Here is a 17,717-nt window from a genome sequence, read left to right on the forward strand (position 1 = left end):
AGTAACACCAGTTGTTTTATAAATCCTGTTTAAAACATCCCTTGTAAATCACATTTGCAGCAGTATTTACAGATTCCAATGACTTTATAAATTAGGATGAGACATATAGTTTATGTAGACACATATTCATACCGTTTGAACGTTTTTACACTGAGTCACATTAAAACCCCAAGCTTCATTGTATTTTATTAATATTTTATGCAATAGACCTACATAAAGTACGGAATTAATAAGAAGTGAAAGAAACCTTAGACGTGTTGTTTTTTTACAAATAAAGACATACAAAGTGTAGAGTAGATATGTATTCCTCCTTCCTTAGTTAAGACTTTGTAGAACCACATTTTCACTGTATTTACAGCTGCTGCCTCAAATCTTTTACAGCCTCTGACAGTTGTTTTCTAAAATTGCCTTGTAGCTCCATCTTCCTATCAACTCTGATCATCTTTCCTCTCCCTGCTATAGAAAAGCATTGCCATTGATGCTGCCACCACCATTTTTCATCACCACGGTGATATTTTTTTAGGGTGGTGTGCCATGTTAGTTTTCCACCACACCGCATTTGATATCATCTGACCAGAGCACCTTTTTACAAACTGTCTCCCTTTTTCTGCAAGACAACAGCGGAAGGATCCTAAATTTAATGTAAGAGATGTTTTTAGTGTTGTGTTGTGTTGGTATAACTTTGTGCTGCCTCAGATCAAATTACTTCTTAACTGAATTTTTGTAATGGGAACAGTGTACTAGCATCAGCCCTGGTCTATAGTGGAGCTGCTTTGGTGGAAAAACTATAAGTGACAAACTTGTGTATCATCTTTTTAGATTTAATGGTTGACAACACAGCCTTTTACTTGGGATCCCCTAAACTGACTGAGGTTGTTTGGTTTGGATAGAAAATCTTTTCCAGAATACACTGAAGGTGTTGCAAAATTGTAAAAGCAGTGCCATACCTTGCCATATTTCTGTGCATAGGAGCCTGTGAGCAGAGAATGGAAGACAATGATCGTCTCATCTAGATCCCATACAAACACTCTCTGCAGAACCAAAAGAATGAGGTGAGAAAGTATTTGACAACAAGTAAAGAAATATTCAAATCTCTGCATGTATACTTATATTGTACAAGACAACAAGAACTCTACTCTGTTGTCTTCTTCAGTATTTTAGTGAACAGTGAGCAGGTTGGATAAAAATCAAAAGGAATACCATATTTCAATTGAGGTTTAAATGGATTGCTTAGTCAGTACTCCAAGCGCTCTGTGAGAACATGTTTTTTACTCCTTTACCTCCAGGTCACTATCAGGGGGAGGAGAAGGGTTGTTTTTGCGGCCCCTGCCGCGAGACTTGGACCCCCCACTCCGGCAGGCTCTGTCATCCAGCTCTTTGATGGGCGTGGAGGGGCTCTGTACCGTATCAAAGTCTCCTGAGAGTGAATAGAGACACAAATAATGTGTTTGAAACATTTCATATTTGGAAATCTTCCAAAATCAGCCCCAGACTACACAAGCAATCAAACTATGTCCAGTGCATAGGAAAAGTAATAACATGGTTAAAGCTGATTTCACACGTGTTCTGCAGCTCTAAATCAGACTTGTACAGCAGATGTCTTGTTAAATGTAATAATTCAATGTAATTGGAATGGCAGATCAACTTAAAGGACAGCATGAAACCCAGAAATAATTATTGGTATGTTTCACAGATTCAGGATAACAGGAACATATGGAGGTTTAGCAAAATTGGAAAGATCTGATGTGATCTGATTCTTCTTGCATTGATACACTATGTGCATCTGCAAAGGAATACATAAGAATGCACACAAAGGCGCACACATTCTTCCACACAAGCACGCCCTTCCAGTGCCATATGCTTCCACTGCTGCTTGGTAACTAGAACCAGACCTTAAGCTTCGGCTCTCATATTGTTATGTCTCAATCAGAGTGGAAAGGGAGAGTGAGAGAGTGGGGGTGGATAGCAAAGACATGCACTGCATGTGACGGACAACAGTAAAAAAAAAGAAAACCGATAGAGATGGGAGGTGCATGGGTAAAGAGGGATTGAGGGAAAAGTGAAAAAGCCAAAGAAAAGGAAAATGTCAGCGACAGCAAGAATGATAAGCTTTTCTAATCAGGGTTCCTGAATTACAGCCAAGACAAACCAAAGTAAAACAAGGAAAAAGAAAAATGTGAATATACAGTCAGGTTTATGTGCACTTTGGTCTTCATTTTTGGTTTTTCTTTTTTTTTTTTTTTGGCAACAAAGCAAAGAGTGACAAATATTATAGATGTAATATTATAATATAATAAATAATAATATAAAAAATCCACCGGAACCACTATTGGACTGTTTAGGTGCCAAAAACCATATTTACCTGCTAAAGACCTGGAAGAAGTGATACATACTTCAATGTGGTCTGTATTTTTGTCTGGATCAGGCTTGTATGTATTGACTACAAATTGGGCAGTATGTTGCAGCTCGTCGTCTAACTTGCACTAAAAAGCAGTAATATAATAGTCTAATTTTAGCTTCTGTACAATGGCTTCCAGTCCATTACTGCATTGATTTTAAAATTTTATTACTCACTTTGAAAGTCTGAAATGGTCTGGACTCTTATTTAAGTGATCTTCTCAACATGCACAGAACAGTGAGAGCATTCTGGTCAACCAGCCAGTTTCTTTCGGATTTTCCAAGATCCAGACTGAAATTTGAATCAGGCTGTTGCAGTCCCTGCCCCGAAATACTCATTCATGTATACAATGCATAGACCGGTGACATTTAAAGTTGATGCTTGAAACTAATCATCTTAACTCTCGTTTTATTCTAAAAGGGGATGAGACTTTGGTAAATATTAAGTATTTTTATTGTGTTTTAGTCTGTTTTATTGTTTTTCTACACCATCTGCATCTTGTGTTTTACATATTTTGATTTAGCTTGACTATAAAGCACTTGGTTAAACTCAGATGTTTTAAGGAATTATACAAACCTGGGTGAATCTCAGCAGCCTGTCCTGTGATGGCAGGAGCAGGATCTTGCAGCTGGTAGGCTGCCGTGGACCCTGTGCCATCCACGCTGTTGGAGGTCATATACGACCCGTAAGTGGAGGGAGAGTAATACTGCGCATACTGGTTTTGGCCAAACGTTGTGTATGAGGGATAATCCTGCAGATGATAACACCGATTGTGAGCACATAAAGAGCAAAGACAAGAAGTACAAGAACCAACATGCTTCAGTTTCCAGGAAACAGGGCAGACAGACTTCTGAGGGCAGATTTTACAAGTGTTCCCTCTCATTTCTCTAATCCTCTATTCCCTCCAGTCTTTATTTTATATCTCAGGGACAATCAAAGCCTTGTGCTGCTCCTTTAAAATGACCAAGTGGAGATGGGCACTTTTATGACTTAGCTCTCTAAACCTGTCAGTATATCCATCTCTGAAAGTCTTTATAAACTGCAGCATACCACAAAAAAGCACATAAACATTCTTGCACAGCTGGTGTGTAGTCAAACAAAGTGTTGAACGCAAGTCCACAGTTATATTCTACAATGTTGACAGACTTAATAGTTTTCTGCCAGACTCAAGTCCCTCGTTTTGGTCTTTAGCTTTTTTAAATTTTAGTAAAGCTTTTCCATTATTTTAGTAAACATTTTGTCAACTTACATTCATATTCATAACATAACCATAAACTTCCTTCTGACCATAACCCTAAAGTTGGTCATATTTAACAACTTGTGATGCTAATGCTAAACTGCTTTTTGTACTCTGGTGTTGTGTCCCCAGAGTCGGGTCGTTGAAACAGAGCAATCCTCACAACTTAACAAATGCAAGTGTATACACACACACGCGCACAATATTTCCACCCCATTCCACCCACATTAGCCAAACTTTGGCCTTCTCTGTATGAATAACCGTATCTATCATTGACAGACATTAAATCCTCCTTATAAGCATTTTACTACCACAATACAATTTATCATATGGGCACAGATACATATGCCAAAACTAAACATTCTTTCACTGAGGCTAACTGTCTACTTCTTTCACAAGTTTTCTCAGATGGCAAGACCCGTGTATAATACAGTTTTAGGTCTTCATTTCTTCATTGTGCTGTAAAAGAGCAACCTTCTCTGGGATTGTGACTATGAAAACACTTAGGCTTTCAAATATTTTGCAACCTAATTGAGGTTAAATAGCATCCCTTTACAATGAATATCAAATCTGTGAAATCATTAGTATAATTATGCTGTATGTTTGTCTTATATACTGTGGGAAAGCAACTGTTTAGTTAAAGTAATAAATAATGTATTTATTTTTATATGTAGTACCTGCTGTGTGGCAGTGTAGTTGGCAGGGTTGGACACCGAGTTGTTAGTGGCGTAGAGGCCTGAGGAAGGAGTGAAACTGGACCCTTTGAACACAAAAGTACAAGAACAGAAAGCGTGGAACTGAAAACTTTTATGAAAGGGTAATATTGCTTTCAGCAACAGCTGGAAGGGAAATATGTATTTTCAGTGAACTGACCTGGCATCTGATAGGGTGAATAGGCAGTCTGTCCTGGCTGGGGTGTGGTGAAGCCAGGGCTGTAGCTGAGGCCAGTCTGTAGAGGAGACTGAGTCTGGGTGAGGCTACTCTCCGTCTTAATCCCAGGAAGCATCACGCCCAGATCTGTGACAAAGAGAACGAACTGGTTACACCGTGAACAGTGAATGCCTGCCGGAGTGTGATGCTTCAATATTTGTCCTTCAGTTTTAAATCCTCATCTTTAAACTGTTAGGCTTTGTTACCTTTTCATTATGCAGCCAATAAAAATTAATTACTCAAAAAAGTCCCAATTTAAAACCAGGTAACTTTAAAATTCATGCAAGGCTATTTTTCCTCTGTTTCACAACAATTTATGATGTTATTTTATTTATTTCTTTGTAACAAAATCTTAGGGGTTACATTTAAAAATATGATTTAAGTGTAGAGTTAAGATTTAGTATGATAGTAGCATAACTGTGCCAGTCTCATGGAGCTCTGTATTTATTTAAGCATTTATGATTATAGTTGCTTAAGATGAAAAATGTTGTTTTTGTACTCACTGATTAGTAATTAACATTCTACAATCGATGGTACTACTTTACTAATAATAAAATAGTGTCACTCAGAAAACTTGTAAGAAATTTATTGTTGCAGTAACCGCGTAAGCCACATTACTACTGTGAAGAACATCGTGTACCTCAATAAATGCCAGAAATATATTTGGCAATGCTTGTTTAAAGTTGGGGGGTAGTATTAAGATATACCAAGGTTTTAAAACATACAGTTTTCAAACCATTGAAACCCTCAGTTTTACGGTTCCTTTGATTTATACTCATAGTCAACCAGAGGTAGATGCCAAAGAAAATGGTGGAAAGACCAGAGTTTTCTCCTACTTTTAGAAGCATGAGTAACAAAGAGCTACCCCTCCCCCGCATGTTGCTGTGTATTCACCGGCTGAAAGACACCTACTACACATTTTACATGCTTACAGGAAAGAAAAATTCAGTCTTTCAAGTCATGGTGTGAAAACTAAAGGAGTCCCACCCATCTCTCTCATGAAACTAAAACTAACTGCAGTGGGTGCCTTTGTTCCATATTTTAGCTTAGTTCTATGTCTAAAAAAAAAATAAAGGAAACAGATAGAATAATTATGACTGAAATAACTGAAACAGGTTTCAACAACTGAAATTTTAATTGAAAAAAGTTGAGAGGATAAAAACAATCAAGATCCTAACCATACTTTGTGATCACCAAATATTTATGACAATTTGGACAAAAACTATTAATCTGGTGGAGCAAAATTCACATGGAACATGGAAATTGTTCAAAGAAATATTACATTCTTATGGAAAAGAAATAAAATGATCACAAATGGTTGAACTAGTATCCTGACCACAACACAAGCTGTAGAAAGAAAAGCCCACAAGCGGGTAAAAGCTAAACGCTGCATCAGTTAAGACCTGTGCGAATATCAAAGGTGAAAGTATGTAATTTCTTTGTGTATCTTAGGTAATACCATAGGTGGAGAGTCCGTAGGCCTGTCCTGTCTGTGAGTAGGCTGTATAAACGGTTGACTGCTGCATGCTGCTGAACTGAGGTTGGCCAGCATATGTTGGCATTGCAGGAGCTGGTGGTGTGGAGAGGATGTGAGGATAGGGCCTGGGAAAACAAAGGAGATTTTAGACAACTAACTCCCCCCCAAAAATATTTATTTTCAAAAAAAGAGCTAGCAAACTTACTTTGACGGGTATAGGGAAGGAGAGTATTGATGGGCCGAACGAGGGCTGTATCCACTGCTGGTGATTACTGAAAAACAGTAAAATAATCCAAAACAACAAAGTTTGAAACTAGTGTTTAGTTTGGCATCTAATAAAATCCCTCACAACCAGCATAATTTAAGGCCTCTGGCTTATTGGAGCTGAAATGCCATTCCAGTAAACACACAATCTGAAGCATTTTGAATGGAGATAAGCCAAGTTCTCCTCTGCAGAGAGAGTCCACGAAAAACCCCTTACAGTGGGCCTCACAGTGAAACACAATGTCTTTTTGTGGTCATTGAGATGTCAGAGCTCAGTACTGACAAACACCCCGCTGCTTCTAAGCGCTCTCTCAAATGCTTTGTGTATCCGCGTGTGGGTTTTGCAGTGTAGAAGAACCGCAGGACTGTTTGTGATTCTAAAAAAAAAAGACAAACGTAAAAATGTCTCTCATCCTTGTGCCAGCGTTTCATGATGCAATCCAAGGACAGACAATAGCTCAGTGGATTAAAGCTTTCAGCAGGGCTACCACTGACCTAAAATGGATGATGATGATGTTTGTGGGAGACAATAGTTTTGTGTGTGCTGAGATGAAATACTTGACGTGCTTTACCTGAGCCAGCATATGTGTCCAGTGCTGTGTCGCCTGTCGTGGTGACCGTGTCACTGCTGTTCAAAGGTTCTGTTTTCACTTAAAATGAAAGGAAAAGTATGACAGTTACAGTTTGAAACGTTAAATGCTTCATAAAATAACACAAAGAGATAAATCATGCTGGCTAAAAAGCAAAACAAACAAACAAAAAAAACAACCAAATACATCACCATGCAATTCTACAATTCCAGTGTGTAAACAGAAAGGCGTGTGCAGGGTTCCCCTTTTAAACCTAATCAAAGTTCACCGTTGAGGGTATCAAGTTTAAATAACTACAACCAAAGTGAGCACCTTAATGTACCCGTCTTCCTGTTTTTCATTTGAGTTCCTGAAAATGATAAATACCATGAAATTCAATAATTAAGTTCAAAACACAATGTTTAGAAAACCACCTGGCAAATTTCCCTTCACATCTACTGACTTCCCCTGGAAATTCATGAAATCGGATCCTCTGACCAGTGGGAACCTCTGCAATACTACATTTGAGGACCACACACGCTGTAATAAATTCAGTGTTGGCATGTCAAACACAAACAACACAGCACAGCAAACAAAAGCCAATCAGACCAGGTTCTGGCAGAAAATCATTCTCAACTACACAGAGCAATCCTCTTTCCTTTTAATGTAATGCTCTATGAGTTTCACACACATGCTCCTCTGTACCATAGTCCTTGGAACCGGAGGCAGGGGGTGGGCTGCTGCAGCCCAGCAGCCAATCAGCCGTGTTTAGAACAGTCATGCTTTCACCTGCAGGAGTGCAAGGCGGGAACATGGTGAGGATATGATGCCACTAAAAAACCAGATGCAGGTCCAGGGTAGATTATTTATAATTGCATGCTACAGATCACTATGAAACCAAAACCTTGGTTTAAAATAAATAAAGACAAATTTGCATATTTAGTTGTTTTTATTGCTTGACTTTTTTTTAATTTTGTTTTCATTCTTGTGATAGGTAGCAGCTTATGACACTAACAACAAGAAAAGGCTAACTTTGATAAACAAAAGAAGTAAGATAAAAAAAAATAACATAAGGTTGATAGCTTTCTATATAATCTACATAGTCTCTATCATTGGACTAGAAATAAAACAACAGTTTTTTTCAGTACACACTTTCCAAGCTTGGATATTTTACCTTAATAATACATTCCTCCTGTCCTAAATTGGCTGTATTTATCTGTACAATGTACAAATTATCAATACTGCAAACATTTTTATTTTATATGTTATAAAATGAACAATTAGTGACTGTTGTTATTAGCTGTTGTAATCCCTTTGAAAAATGCTGTCATCATCTATCATGTCTATCAGTCTCCTCTTAGACAATGGATCCTGGGAATGACCTGCAACCTTTGTTTTCTAAATCTGTTGAGAGGTAAATCATTTATATTCTAGAATCATAAAAAACACCCTAAAAAAGGTTGTTCTGTACCATGTTTACACTACATTACCTTATATCTTTGGACATGACTATGTAATATTTATTTTTGCAGCTCCTAAATCAAGCTGATTATTTTGTTCTTTCAAAAAATATTTAACTGCATTTTTTTCCCTTTTGGTAAATTGGGGTGAATGGAAATCTAATATATTTATATGGTCTGAAATTACAGTTTGTTCTGTGTCTTGCTTCTGTTTCTTCTTTCTGCATTTCACCTTCTTCCCTGCTACTAAGTTTTTTAAAGGGGTGCAATTTGAATTCTAATTAAAACAGTGCTTGAATTTGCAGTGCTGTGAAAAAGTTTTGCCCCCTTACAAATTTCTTCTGTTTTTCCGTTTTTGTCACACTCAAATGTTTCAAAACATTAAACATATTTTAATATTGTATAAAGATAACCAGGCCTGATTATTACCTGACCTAACCTCTGTCATGGCCGAAAGTTCTCAAAAAGCAGAACATCATCTCAAAAAAAAAAGAAAAAAATCAAAAACAACCGAAAAACAAAGTCATTGACATCTATCAGTCTGGAAAGAGTTACAAAGCAATTTCTAAGACTTTGGGAAGCCAGCGAACCAAAGTGAGAGCCATTATCAATAGATGAAAAAAACACGCAGTAGTGAAAAACCGTCCCAGGAGAAGCCAGGCAACCACAATTAATCCAAGAGCACATCAATGATTGAACTAGGAGGTCACAAAACAACGCAGAACATCTAACACTCTGCTGACCTCACCTCAGTTAAGATCAGAGTTAAACAATTAACAATAAGAAGGAGAGATTGGGCAGAAGTGGCATCCATAGGAGAGTTTCAAGGCCAAAACCACTGCTGACCGAAAAGAGCTTAAAGCGTTGTCAAGCATTTGGGACTTTTGGAAAAAAATTCATCGGACTAACACGATGAAAGTGGAACTTTTTGGAATCTGTGTGTCATGTTACATCTATCATAAAACAGCTTTTCAGAAACAGACCATCATACTGACAGTCAAACATGGTGGTGGTAGTGTGATGGATAAGGGCTGCTTTGCTTCTGCAAGACCTGGATGACCTGTCATAATTAATGGACATTAATTTTGCGCTCTAGCAGAAGATCCTGCAGGAGAATATCCAGCAATCTTTACAGGACCTTAAGTCCAATCATGCTTTGGTTCAGGAGGACAATGATCCAAAGCACAGTAGCAAGGCCACCTCTGAATGACTCAAAAAAGAAAGTTTTGAAGTAGCCTAGCCAAAGTATGGACTTAAATTTAATATAGACACAATAGTATGACCTTAAATATGCTGTTTATTCCTGGAACCATCCAAAGGACTGAATTAAAACATTTCCGCAAAGAAATGCAAAGAAATCGCCAGAATCCTTCAGTGGTGATGTTAAAGACTCATTGTTATCTTGATGTTAGTTGTTGCTGCTAAGGATGGCACAACAACCTTTTAGGTTTAGGGGCAATTACTTGTTCACATATCGCCAGGTTGGTTTGGATAGAAATTAATGAAATCATAATTTGAAAACCGCTTTTTGTATTTATTCAGGTTATTTTTATCCGATACAAAAACTGCTTGATGATCTAAAACATTTAACTTTGACAAAAAAGCCAAAACAGAAGGAATCTGTAGGAGGGCAAACACGTTTTCACAGCATTGGACAAGTGTCAACCCAAGAAATGTTTGAAATGTTTCATAGATTAGACATTTAAGAGGTAAATCAGGATCATTGTGTGACCAATTGAAACATGGAGCAAATTCACTGGGTTGCTGTGTTGTTCCAGATTGCATAGTTCAGAGTTTTTTACCCAAATGGACATACAGTTAGCTGAATACAACAAATTTCAATGTAACCTGAGCCTAAATGCTTTAGAAACAAGATACCTGATGTATCTTTCCCTGCTTCCATCTATGCACATATGTGTATAAATGCTTTCCTCTAAATAACAAAGAAACCAGCTACAGTGCATGATCACTAATTAAGAACAGCCTGCCTTCTTTATATATTAGATACGTTTTATCACTTCTTTGAACATGATTAAAACTCATCAGCGACCAAATGAGAACTCTATTTAATTCCAGTTGCCTTCATTAACCACTTCAGGGAGCAATAGAACCCAGCGGACCAGCTGTAATGAAGACAAATGAGTTGCTGTGGAGATGGCCCACAGGCCTTTGAGTTGGCTGATGTCAGGTGAGGGGAATGCTGGTTATGTAGTTTGTTTTGGCTGTCTGTGTGTAGTCCTGACTCTGTCTGCTTTAACTATTAACTGTGAGCTCATCAGAAATGACTTGATGGCGTCTGAATTTGGTATTAGTCTGCCGAGGCCAACTCTATTAATGTAACTGTGTCTCTGTTAACACATGAAGATGACCAAACTGCAACATCAAACTTTTTTTGTGTTATCTTCTGCCCATTAAACTGTGGTTAGATCAAAGCATTGTCCTCAATAAAAGCTTTAAATCCAGTGCTATTACATCTGACTGCCATGTCAAACTCATTTGAAGCTCACAGAGAAAAAAAATGGCAATGAGTGATGGATGCAGAAAAGATCAATTATGGGATGGGAAAAAAAAAGGTTTGGTGGAGCAAAAAAAGGAGAAGAGAAAAGTGCATGCTGGTGTTGACATCTAAGACAGCAGTGATGCTTTAATGCTCTTGTAGAGGAAATAGTTTCCAGTAGGATTTTGGGCTTGCACTTAAAACTCAACACACACACAGTTGCAGTTTGCCAAGTGGTTAGCGGAGGAAAGCAAAAGAGCTTTATTGTGTGTTTACGCACATTCTGTGGTGGTTTACTTAAGCACTCATGCCAGCATGTGTGTGTTTGTGTGTGTGGGTGTGTGCGCATTTGGACGTCTAATTTTGTCTCCAAAAATGTCCTCAACCTGAATTTCTCTGTGCATCTTGAAAACCTTTAACACAAAATGTTTTTACAATAGGTTTCATAGTGTTGTATTAAAATGCTTTTGCTCAAACCAAGTGTCAGTGTGTGCTTTGTATTTATGCTTTAGATCGGATGTTCTCTAGAAGTGCCCAGAGGTTGTATTTCCGGAGATAAAGTGGTTTTAAGTTTTAAGGTTTGCGGCAGTGAATGTTTGGTTTTCAATCCTGTCACGTGTTTACTGTAACTTGGTGTTTCCACATTAAAGACATAATTCTTTAACCTCATGGCACACAAAAAACATGTTTATCTAAGTGGAAGAATAGTTTAAAACATTTTGGCAAGCAGACAGATTAACATTCTTGCTAAAACTTGAGTTTGAAACTTTTTGAAAACATTTACATGCTTTTTTTTTTTTTTTTTACCTCTGTGGTCATTTAGGTGAATTTAGGAATTGATGAACACATTTTCACAAAACCTAAAAACTATCAATGTACTATAATGTTCAAGTCAGTGGGAAAATATGGGAATTACAACTTCACATATTAAATGTTATTCAATATTTAAAAATTTGGGGAAAAAATCAACGACTCTTATGCCTTAGATATGCTGTCGCTTTTAGACAACTGAATTTTTTCAACTGATTTGAGTCTTTCTGCCAAGCAGTTTTATCATTGAGACATGACATTTATATCAACCTTTTTCTGGCTTACAATGGAACATGGGAACCTGTGGATCTGTTCTTTCGAGTAATATGCATGCACATTTTATCACACAGTTACCAAACATTTTTCTTTCCATGAAAAGGCAATGCCTTGTAAACATATTTATACCACTTGAGTTTTTAACAACTTGCCCAGTTATAGCCACAAAGTTGCAAAAAGTCCCATTTATAGTTTGCCCCAAGTATTGTACTGAGCACAGCAAGGACGTGGAAAGAGGTACTCTACTCAGATAAGACAAGAATTTAACTGTTTGGCCTACATGCAAAATGCTATTTGGGGTGAACGAATAATACTGCATATCACTCTGAACACACCATCCCTATTGTGAACCATTGTGGAGGCAGCAACATGCTATAGGGAGGTTTTCTCTTCTGCAGGAATAGGAGAGCTGGTCAGAATTATTGGGAAGATGGATGGGAATAAATACAGGGCAAATGTAGAAAAAAACCTTTTAGATTAAAATATTAAAATGCACAGGCACTGGGCATTCAATATGACAGAGCTTGAGCCATTTTGTAAAGAGGAGAGTGCATACATTTATGTGGAAAGCTGGTACAGACATACCAAAACAGACCTACAGCAGAAGTTCCAGTGGAAGGTGGTTCTACAAAATTTTGCACACCACACTTTCCATATATTAATTTATAAAAACAATCCGTCCACTCCACAACTACGCTTTACATTTATAATTTACAAATCTTTAAAATCAAATGAAGTTTGGGGTCGTAATGTGACAAAGATACTGCGAGACCATTAGATTACTTAAAGTAACCTTCTCATCACGGTCACAACTGGAAAACATGTCCTTCCTGCTCACCTCCTGTTCCATTAGTGGTGATGGAGGGACTGCCAAGGTTGTTCTTGTCCAGTTTGGAGCCTGTCGAGTCTCCGGCTCCCACACGGTTATGAGGACTGGCTAGGTCCTGCATTTCCATAGACCTAACAGAAGGGTGGATGAAGGGCAGGGAGCAATAAGATGAACCGCAATTCTTGAATGAAACAAAAATCAACAGAAATATGTTCTCACAGCTGGAAGACCTACCTCTTTGATTTAATATGTAAGACTCCCAGTGAGCACATTTAGTCACATACCGTATATTCACACAGGGTCATGAACCTCATGCTGCTCAGCACCGGTCAGCTTTGCCGAGCATATGTTCAGAGGCGTTAGACATTGTCTATGGGCCTGCAAGCTATTTTATGGACTGGGATGTGTGTGCATGTGTGTGTGCACTTGCGGGCTGCAATACAAACCCACAGCCTGCCAGGCTTTAGTTTTTACAATGTGCTCTACATGCATGACTGGGATGGATCAGCATACAAGGTGGTGATGATAAACTGAGAGTGTGAGAGTGAGTGAATGGGCAGTTAGAGGGAGCATAGATAAAATAACAGCTGGAGTTCATACAATATATTAGCTCTCAATGTTTATCTAGATCTATATTGCTTTTTAAAACTGGAACAAGAAATAAATCACTTTTTGCAACTGTTAATGCATGCATATTGTAAGTAAAACCCATGTAACACTCAAGATTAGGACAAGTCATTCAATGAAGCCTCAAAGCAGCAGTTGGAGACAGAGTTCATTGTTAACTCATTGTGTGTGCGGACAGTATCTCATTCTCATATAAATGTGTGTTGGAGAGGTCTGAGTCACTGCGCCCACAAGGTTTAGTCAGACTCTTCCTTTTGTGTGAAACTTCAAAGACCAAACAAATACAGAGATGGAAAAAGAACCAAACTAATGCGGGCTGTGCTGGAAAGACTGAACATCCCAATGCAGTGGGCAGATAGCATCTCTACACATGACTGCAAACCAAAGTCAAGATAAATAATAAACAAGTTTTAGTTGCTTAAGGACGATAAGCAAAAATGAAATACGGTAGGCCCAACGACTTAAATCTACTATTATTTTAGAAAGGAAGATGTGGTCTTCTCATGAACATTTAGGCTAAAAGTATGTCTTTCATATTTGTGAAAGATTTGCGAGTTTTACAGATAGTATTGCTTTTTCTCTCAGTGTGCTCAAACCGCCTCATTCATCCTTACTTTTGTCGTTCAACAGCAGGAAATAATTCTCTCTCCCTTTCTTGCCCATTTTCCCCCCTCTCTGTTTTTGCTCTTCTCAAGAGGCAGTGGCAGGATTTGGTGTTTCATAAACTCTTTTCTGCTTTTCACATTACTGCTGGTCTTTACTAAAATGAGCAAAATTCTAGTAAAATATACCGCCCGCTGGAGTCAAAGACATACAGCAGATTCAGGGGATGTAGCTAAAGAATATGTTCATTCCAGATTAACTGGAAAATGTTTCTTTTTTAGTTTAATTCATTATTTCAGAATAAGAAAAAAGCCTAAAGCCTCTACGATGTCTCGTTTCCAACCAGCAATAGAGTTGAAAACTCCAGTTCCTTGTAAAATTATTCACATACCCTTAACTTTTGGTCATCTTAGAATGACAAACTTCTATGTATTCCATTGTCATTTTATAGTACAGACCAGCACAAAGTAGCTGGGATGGAAGGAAAAGGATATATGCTAATTTTTATATTTGTTATCTTAAAATTATGATGTACATTTTCTGTTTAGCCCTCATTGCTTTGTAGAACCACCTCTTTGCTGCATTTCCACCTGTAAGTCATTTGGGGAATGTTTCTACCAGTTTTGCACATCTAGACACTGAAATTTGTGCCCATTCTTCTTCACAAATATCTCAATCTCAGTCAGATTGGATGGAGACTGCATCTGTGAACAGCAATTTTCAAGTCTTACAACTGATTCTCGGTTAGATTTAGATCTGGACTTTGACTGCGCCATTCTCACATGAATATGCTCGGATCTAAGCTTTTCCATTGTAGCTCTGGTTGTATCTTTAGGGTCACTGTAATGCTGGAAGGTGAACCTGCTCCCCAGTCTAAATATTTTCTTTCCATCTTTCCTTCATCTCACCAGTTTCCCTGTCCTTCTGAGGAAAGCATCCCCACAGTATAATGCTGCCACGAGCAGATTTTGCTCTGCAGATGCTGTGTTGAGGATGATGTGCAGTGTTATTTCTTTGCCCCACATTGAATTTTGCATGCAGTCCAAATATTTCAATTCCAGTCTCCTCAGACAAGAGCACCTTATTCCACAACTTTGCTGCGTCCCATACTTAAACTGAATTTAGTGTTTTTGTTTTGTCCAAGAATTGGGGACTGAAGACATATGCTCACCAATCATTTTAAAAGTTTATTTCTAAAAGCTTTTTGGACTTTATTAAGAGGTATCAGGGTATATGGGGCCAAATGCATATGCATCAGTGGTGGGCATTTAACATATACTTTATCATTAGCGTGAAACATTTCTTATCATGATATAAATTTATATTTTTAGTGACATTAAATTCCAATGAATGATGTTTGAAAACCCTAAAAAACGTACTGCATTGTTGAAATTGTTATTTTTAATATTTTCTCCACTGTTTATTCCATAAGAGCACCAATGAATGTCAATAAATTGGATATTATGATTAAATGCAGTTACTGTATGTAGTTAGAGACAGAAATCACACTTCTTTATTTATTTATATATATCTTTTTAAAAATGGGTATGTTTTTAAGAGCAATGTTTGTGTTTGCGGGTCTATGATTGCTGTGACGTGCAGTCATAGCCAAACAGTTACCTAAAAAAGTAAAGGCAAATAAAATACATTGATGTTTTGGGGTTGTTCAGTGGCAAATGTAAAAAAGGTCAAGAGATATGTGTACTTTTGCAAGGCACTGTACATTTTAATAATATAATCTCCAACATTTTGGTAAACTGCCATTGCTCTAATGCATAAACAGCATGTCATTTTTGTTTCAGCTCATGGTATTCAGTATATCTTTCTTTTTCGTGTGAGTGTGTGTGTGTTTTTCAGAAACTGAAGCCTTTGGGAAGTACCGATGACCTCACCATTGCTTGCGACTGCAGTGAAACCTCACCTCTCTGCACCATGACTAGAAAAAACAGGACACACACACACACTCAGTGTAAACAGCACACAGACATAAAAGAGCATACCTGGCGTCTGAAGGGTCTGGAACATGAGATTCACCGTGTGATTTCTTCACCTGCAGAGAAAGCAGAGGATAGTAAATTACTTTATAAGTACGCAGCCAAACAAACACAAACACAATGCATTACACTCAAGCAGCTCGTAAGAACCAGTGTTAAGTGTCCAATAAACGAGCCCCATAAACTGGTGTTAATGAATCAGACACATTGTACCAGGATTACAAACCTATGCGGGCTGAAAAAAAAAAAAAAAAAAATTCGCCTCAACATTTTCACAAGATGTAGATATATGCAAATCATCAACAATCAGCAACAAGTGTTTGTTATTATTTTTAAATATGATTGGCAGGATACAGGTATCCAAGAGCACAAAAAGATTTTAAAGTAAGTTTTATAGTTCTGTACTTATGAAATCTGGTTTCAAATTAAGGTTAAAAATAACATTCCTACACAGTCATATTTGCTCCCTTAAGTTTTTGTGTAAATACTGCGGCACAGTGATATTTGTACTCAATGCAATTATACCCTGATAATCTTATACTGACCCGTGCCTATTTTCCAAATCCTGCACTCCTACTAAATCATGACCTACTGTCTGTAGCAGTCACCATGTTCGAAGTGCTAACTACAGTCTAAGTGACAGATATTAACTTTCCCTTGTTCACCTGTGACCTTATCTCCATCCTGAGCTCAATTGCTGCTCTCAACCCCCTGTAAGAGTTTAAAGGTCCCAGCGGGGTCATGTTAAGTCACAGCAGAAAGGTCGCTCCTCACCGTTAAACATGTCCATGCAAAAACTGAACTCAGCCTTGACCTTGGGGGGTACATGTGACATTTGGTCACGTCAATCAATGTGGACGGGTACTTGGAAAAAATATGGAAAAACATACTTCAATTTTCACCACAGCATACACTCCCTACACACAGGCTTGTTTTATGCATGCCTTTGTGTAAGGCTATGTTGGGCCAGACAGCAGACCAGTGGTTCTCTATTAAAATTCCTCTCTCTTATTTGGTGCAGGAACTAATTAGACGAGTAAATGCAGAGTGGAGCGAGGGCCAATGTGTACCAGCTGCCCTATAATTACTGTGTCAACACAATGTCAAGGTGTAGGGGCACGCGCAGGCTGCCAAACACACAACCCCGCACAGGGCAAAACGCACTCGCAGGAAAATTCAACCAGGCAGCATACATCCAAGTCATTTCCAAATTATCGCAATCATAGGTAAGCACACAGAAAAAGTGCAAGGTAAATGCGAAATTGTGACTATCTAGAAATTGGGAAAGGTCTGTGTGCTTATGTGCATGTGGAGAGGACGGCAATGTGCTGTTATGGTTCTGATTAGAGGATCCTGCTGAGAGCGAATAAGAAGTGGCACTTAGCTGTTTAAGACAGAGGTCAAAGGTTAGCCAGTCCACTCATGGATCGCTTTACACACACACACACACACACACACACACACACACACACACACACACACACACACACACACACACACACACATACATCTGTGTTTTACTATCTTTATGAGGACTTTTCGGTTACTTCCATTGACTTCCATTCATTTTCCTTGATTTTTAGTGCCTAACCCTGACCCTAACAATAACCCTATCCCTAACCAGTTAATACCTAACCCTAACCCTAACAATAACTCAATTCATACCCTAGTCCTAAACCTAACCCCTGTCCCAAGAACGGAATTTGAAAAAGTGAGGACCAGGAAAATGTCCTCACTTTGTCAAAA

General features: G+C 38.1%; 1 protein-coding gene across 7 annotated transcripts in view; it reads right to left on the reverse strand.

Moving 5' to 3' along the window:
• Nucleotides 1-17,717, reverse strand: part of eya4 (EYA transcriptional coactivator and phosphatase 4) — a 64,306-nt gene that overhangs the window by 16,214 nt on the left and 30,375 nt on the right. For 5 of the 7 annotated variants that reach the window (XR_007041814.1, XM_047388249.1, XM_047388248.1 and 2 more), the window contains 11 exons: nt 15,978-16,027; nt 12,757-12,878; nt 7,581-7,664; nt 6,879-6,956; nt 6,248-6,314; nt 6,025-6,167; nt 4,509-4,652; nt 4,313-4,395; nt 2,975-3,149; nt 1,281-1,417; nt 948-1,031 (listed from right to left, as the gene is read on the reverse strand). Coding sequence is in view for 6 of the 7 variants with exons in the window: in XM_047388249.1 (XP_047244205.1) it covers nt 948-1,031; nt 1,281-1,417; nt 2,975-3,149; nt 4,313-4,395; nt 4,509-4,652; nt 6,025-6,167; nt 6,248-6,314; nt 6,879-6,956; nt 7,581-7,664; nt 12,757-12,878; nt 15,978-16,027 (1,167 nt within the window). In the remaining variant the exon portion in view is untranslated. Of the gene's footprint in view, nt 1-947; nt 1,032-1,280; nt 1,418-2,974; nt 3,150-4,312; nt 4,396-4,508; nt 4,653-6,024; nt 6,168-6,247; nt 6,315-6,878; nt 6,957-7,566; nt 7,665-12,756; nt 12,879-15,977; nt 16,028-17,717 lie in introns of those variants that run through there. The other 2 variants (XM_047388251.1, XM_047388254.1) reach the window with 2 other exon arrangements.

This window comes from Girardinichthys multiradiatus, chromosome 15 (genome assembly GCF_021462225.1).
Source record: "Girardinichthys multiradiatus isolate DD_20200921_A chromosome 15, DD_fGirMul_XY1, whole genome shotgun sequence".
Classification (NCBI taxonomy): domain Eukaryota; kingdom Metazoa; phylum Chordata; class Actinopteri; order Cyprinodontiformes; family Goodeidae; genus Girardinichthys; species Girardinichthys multiradiatus.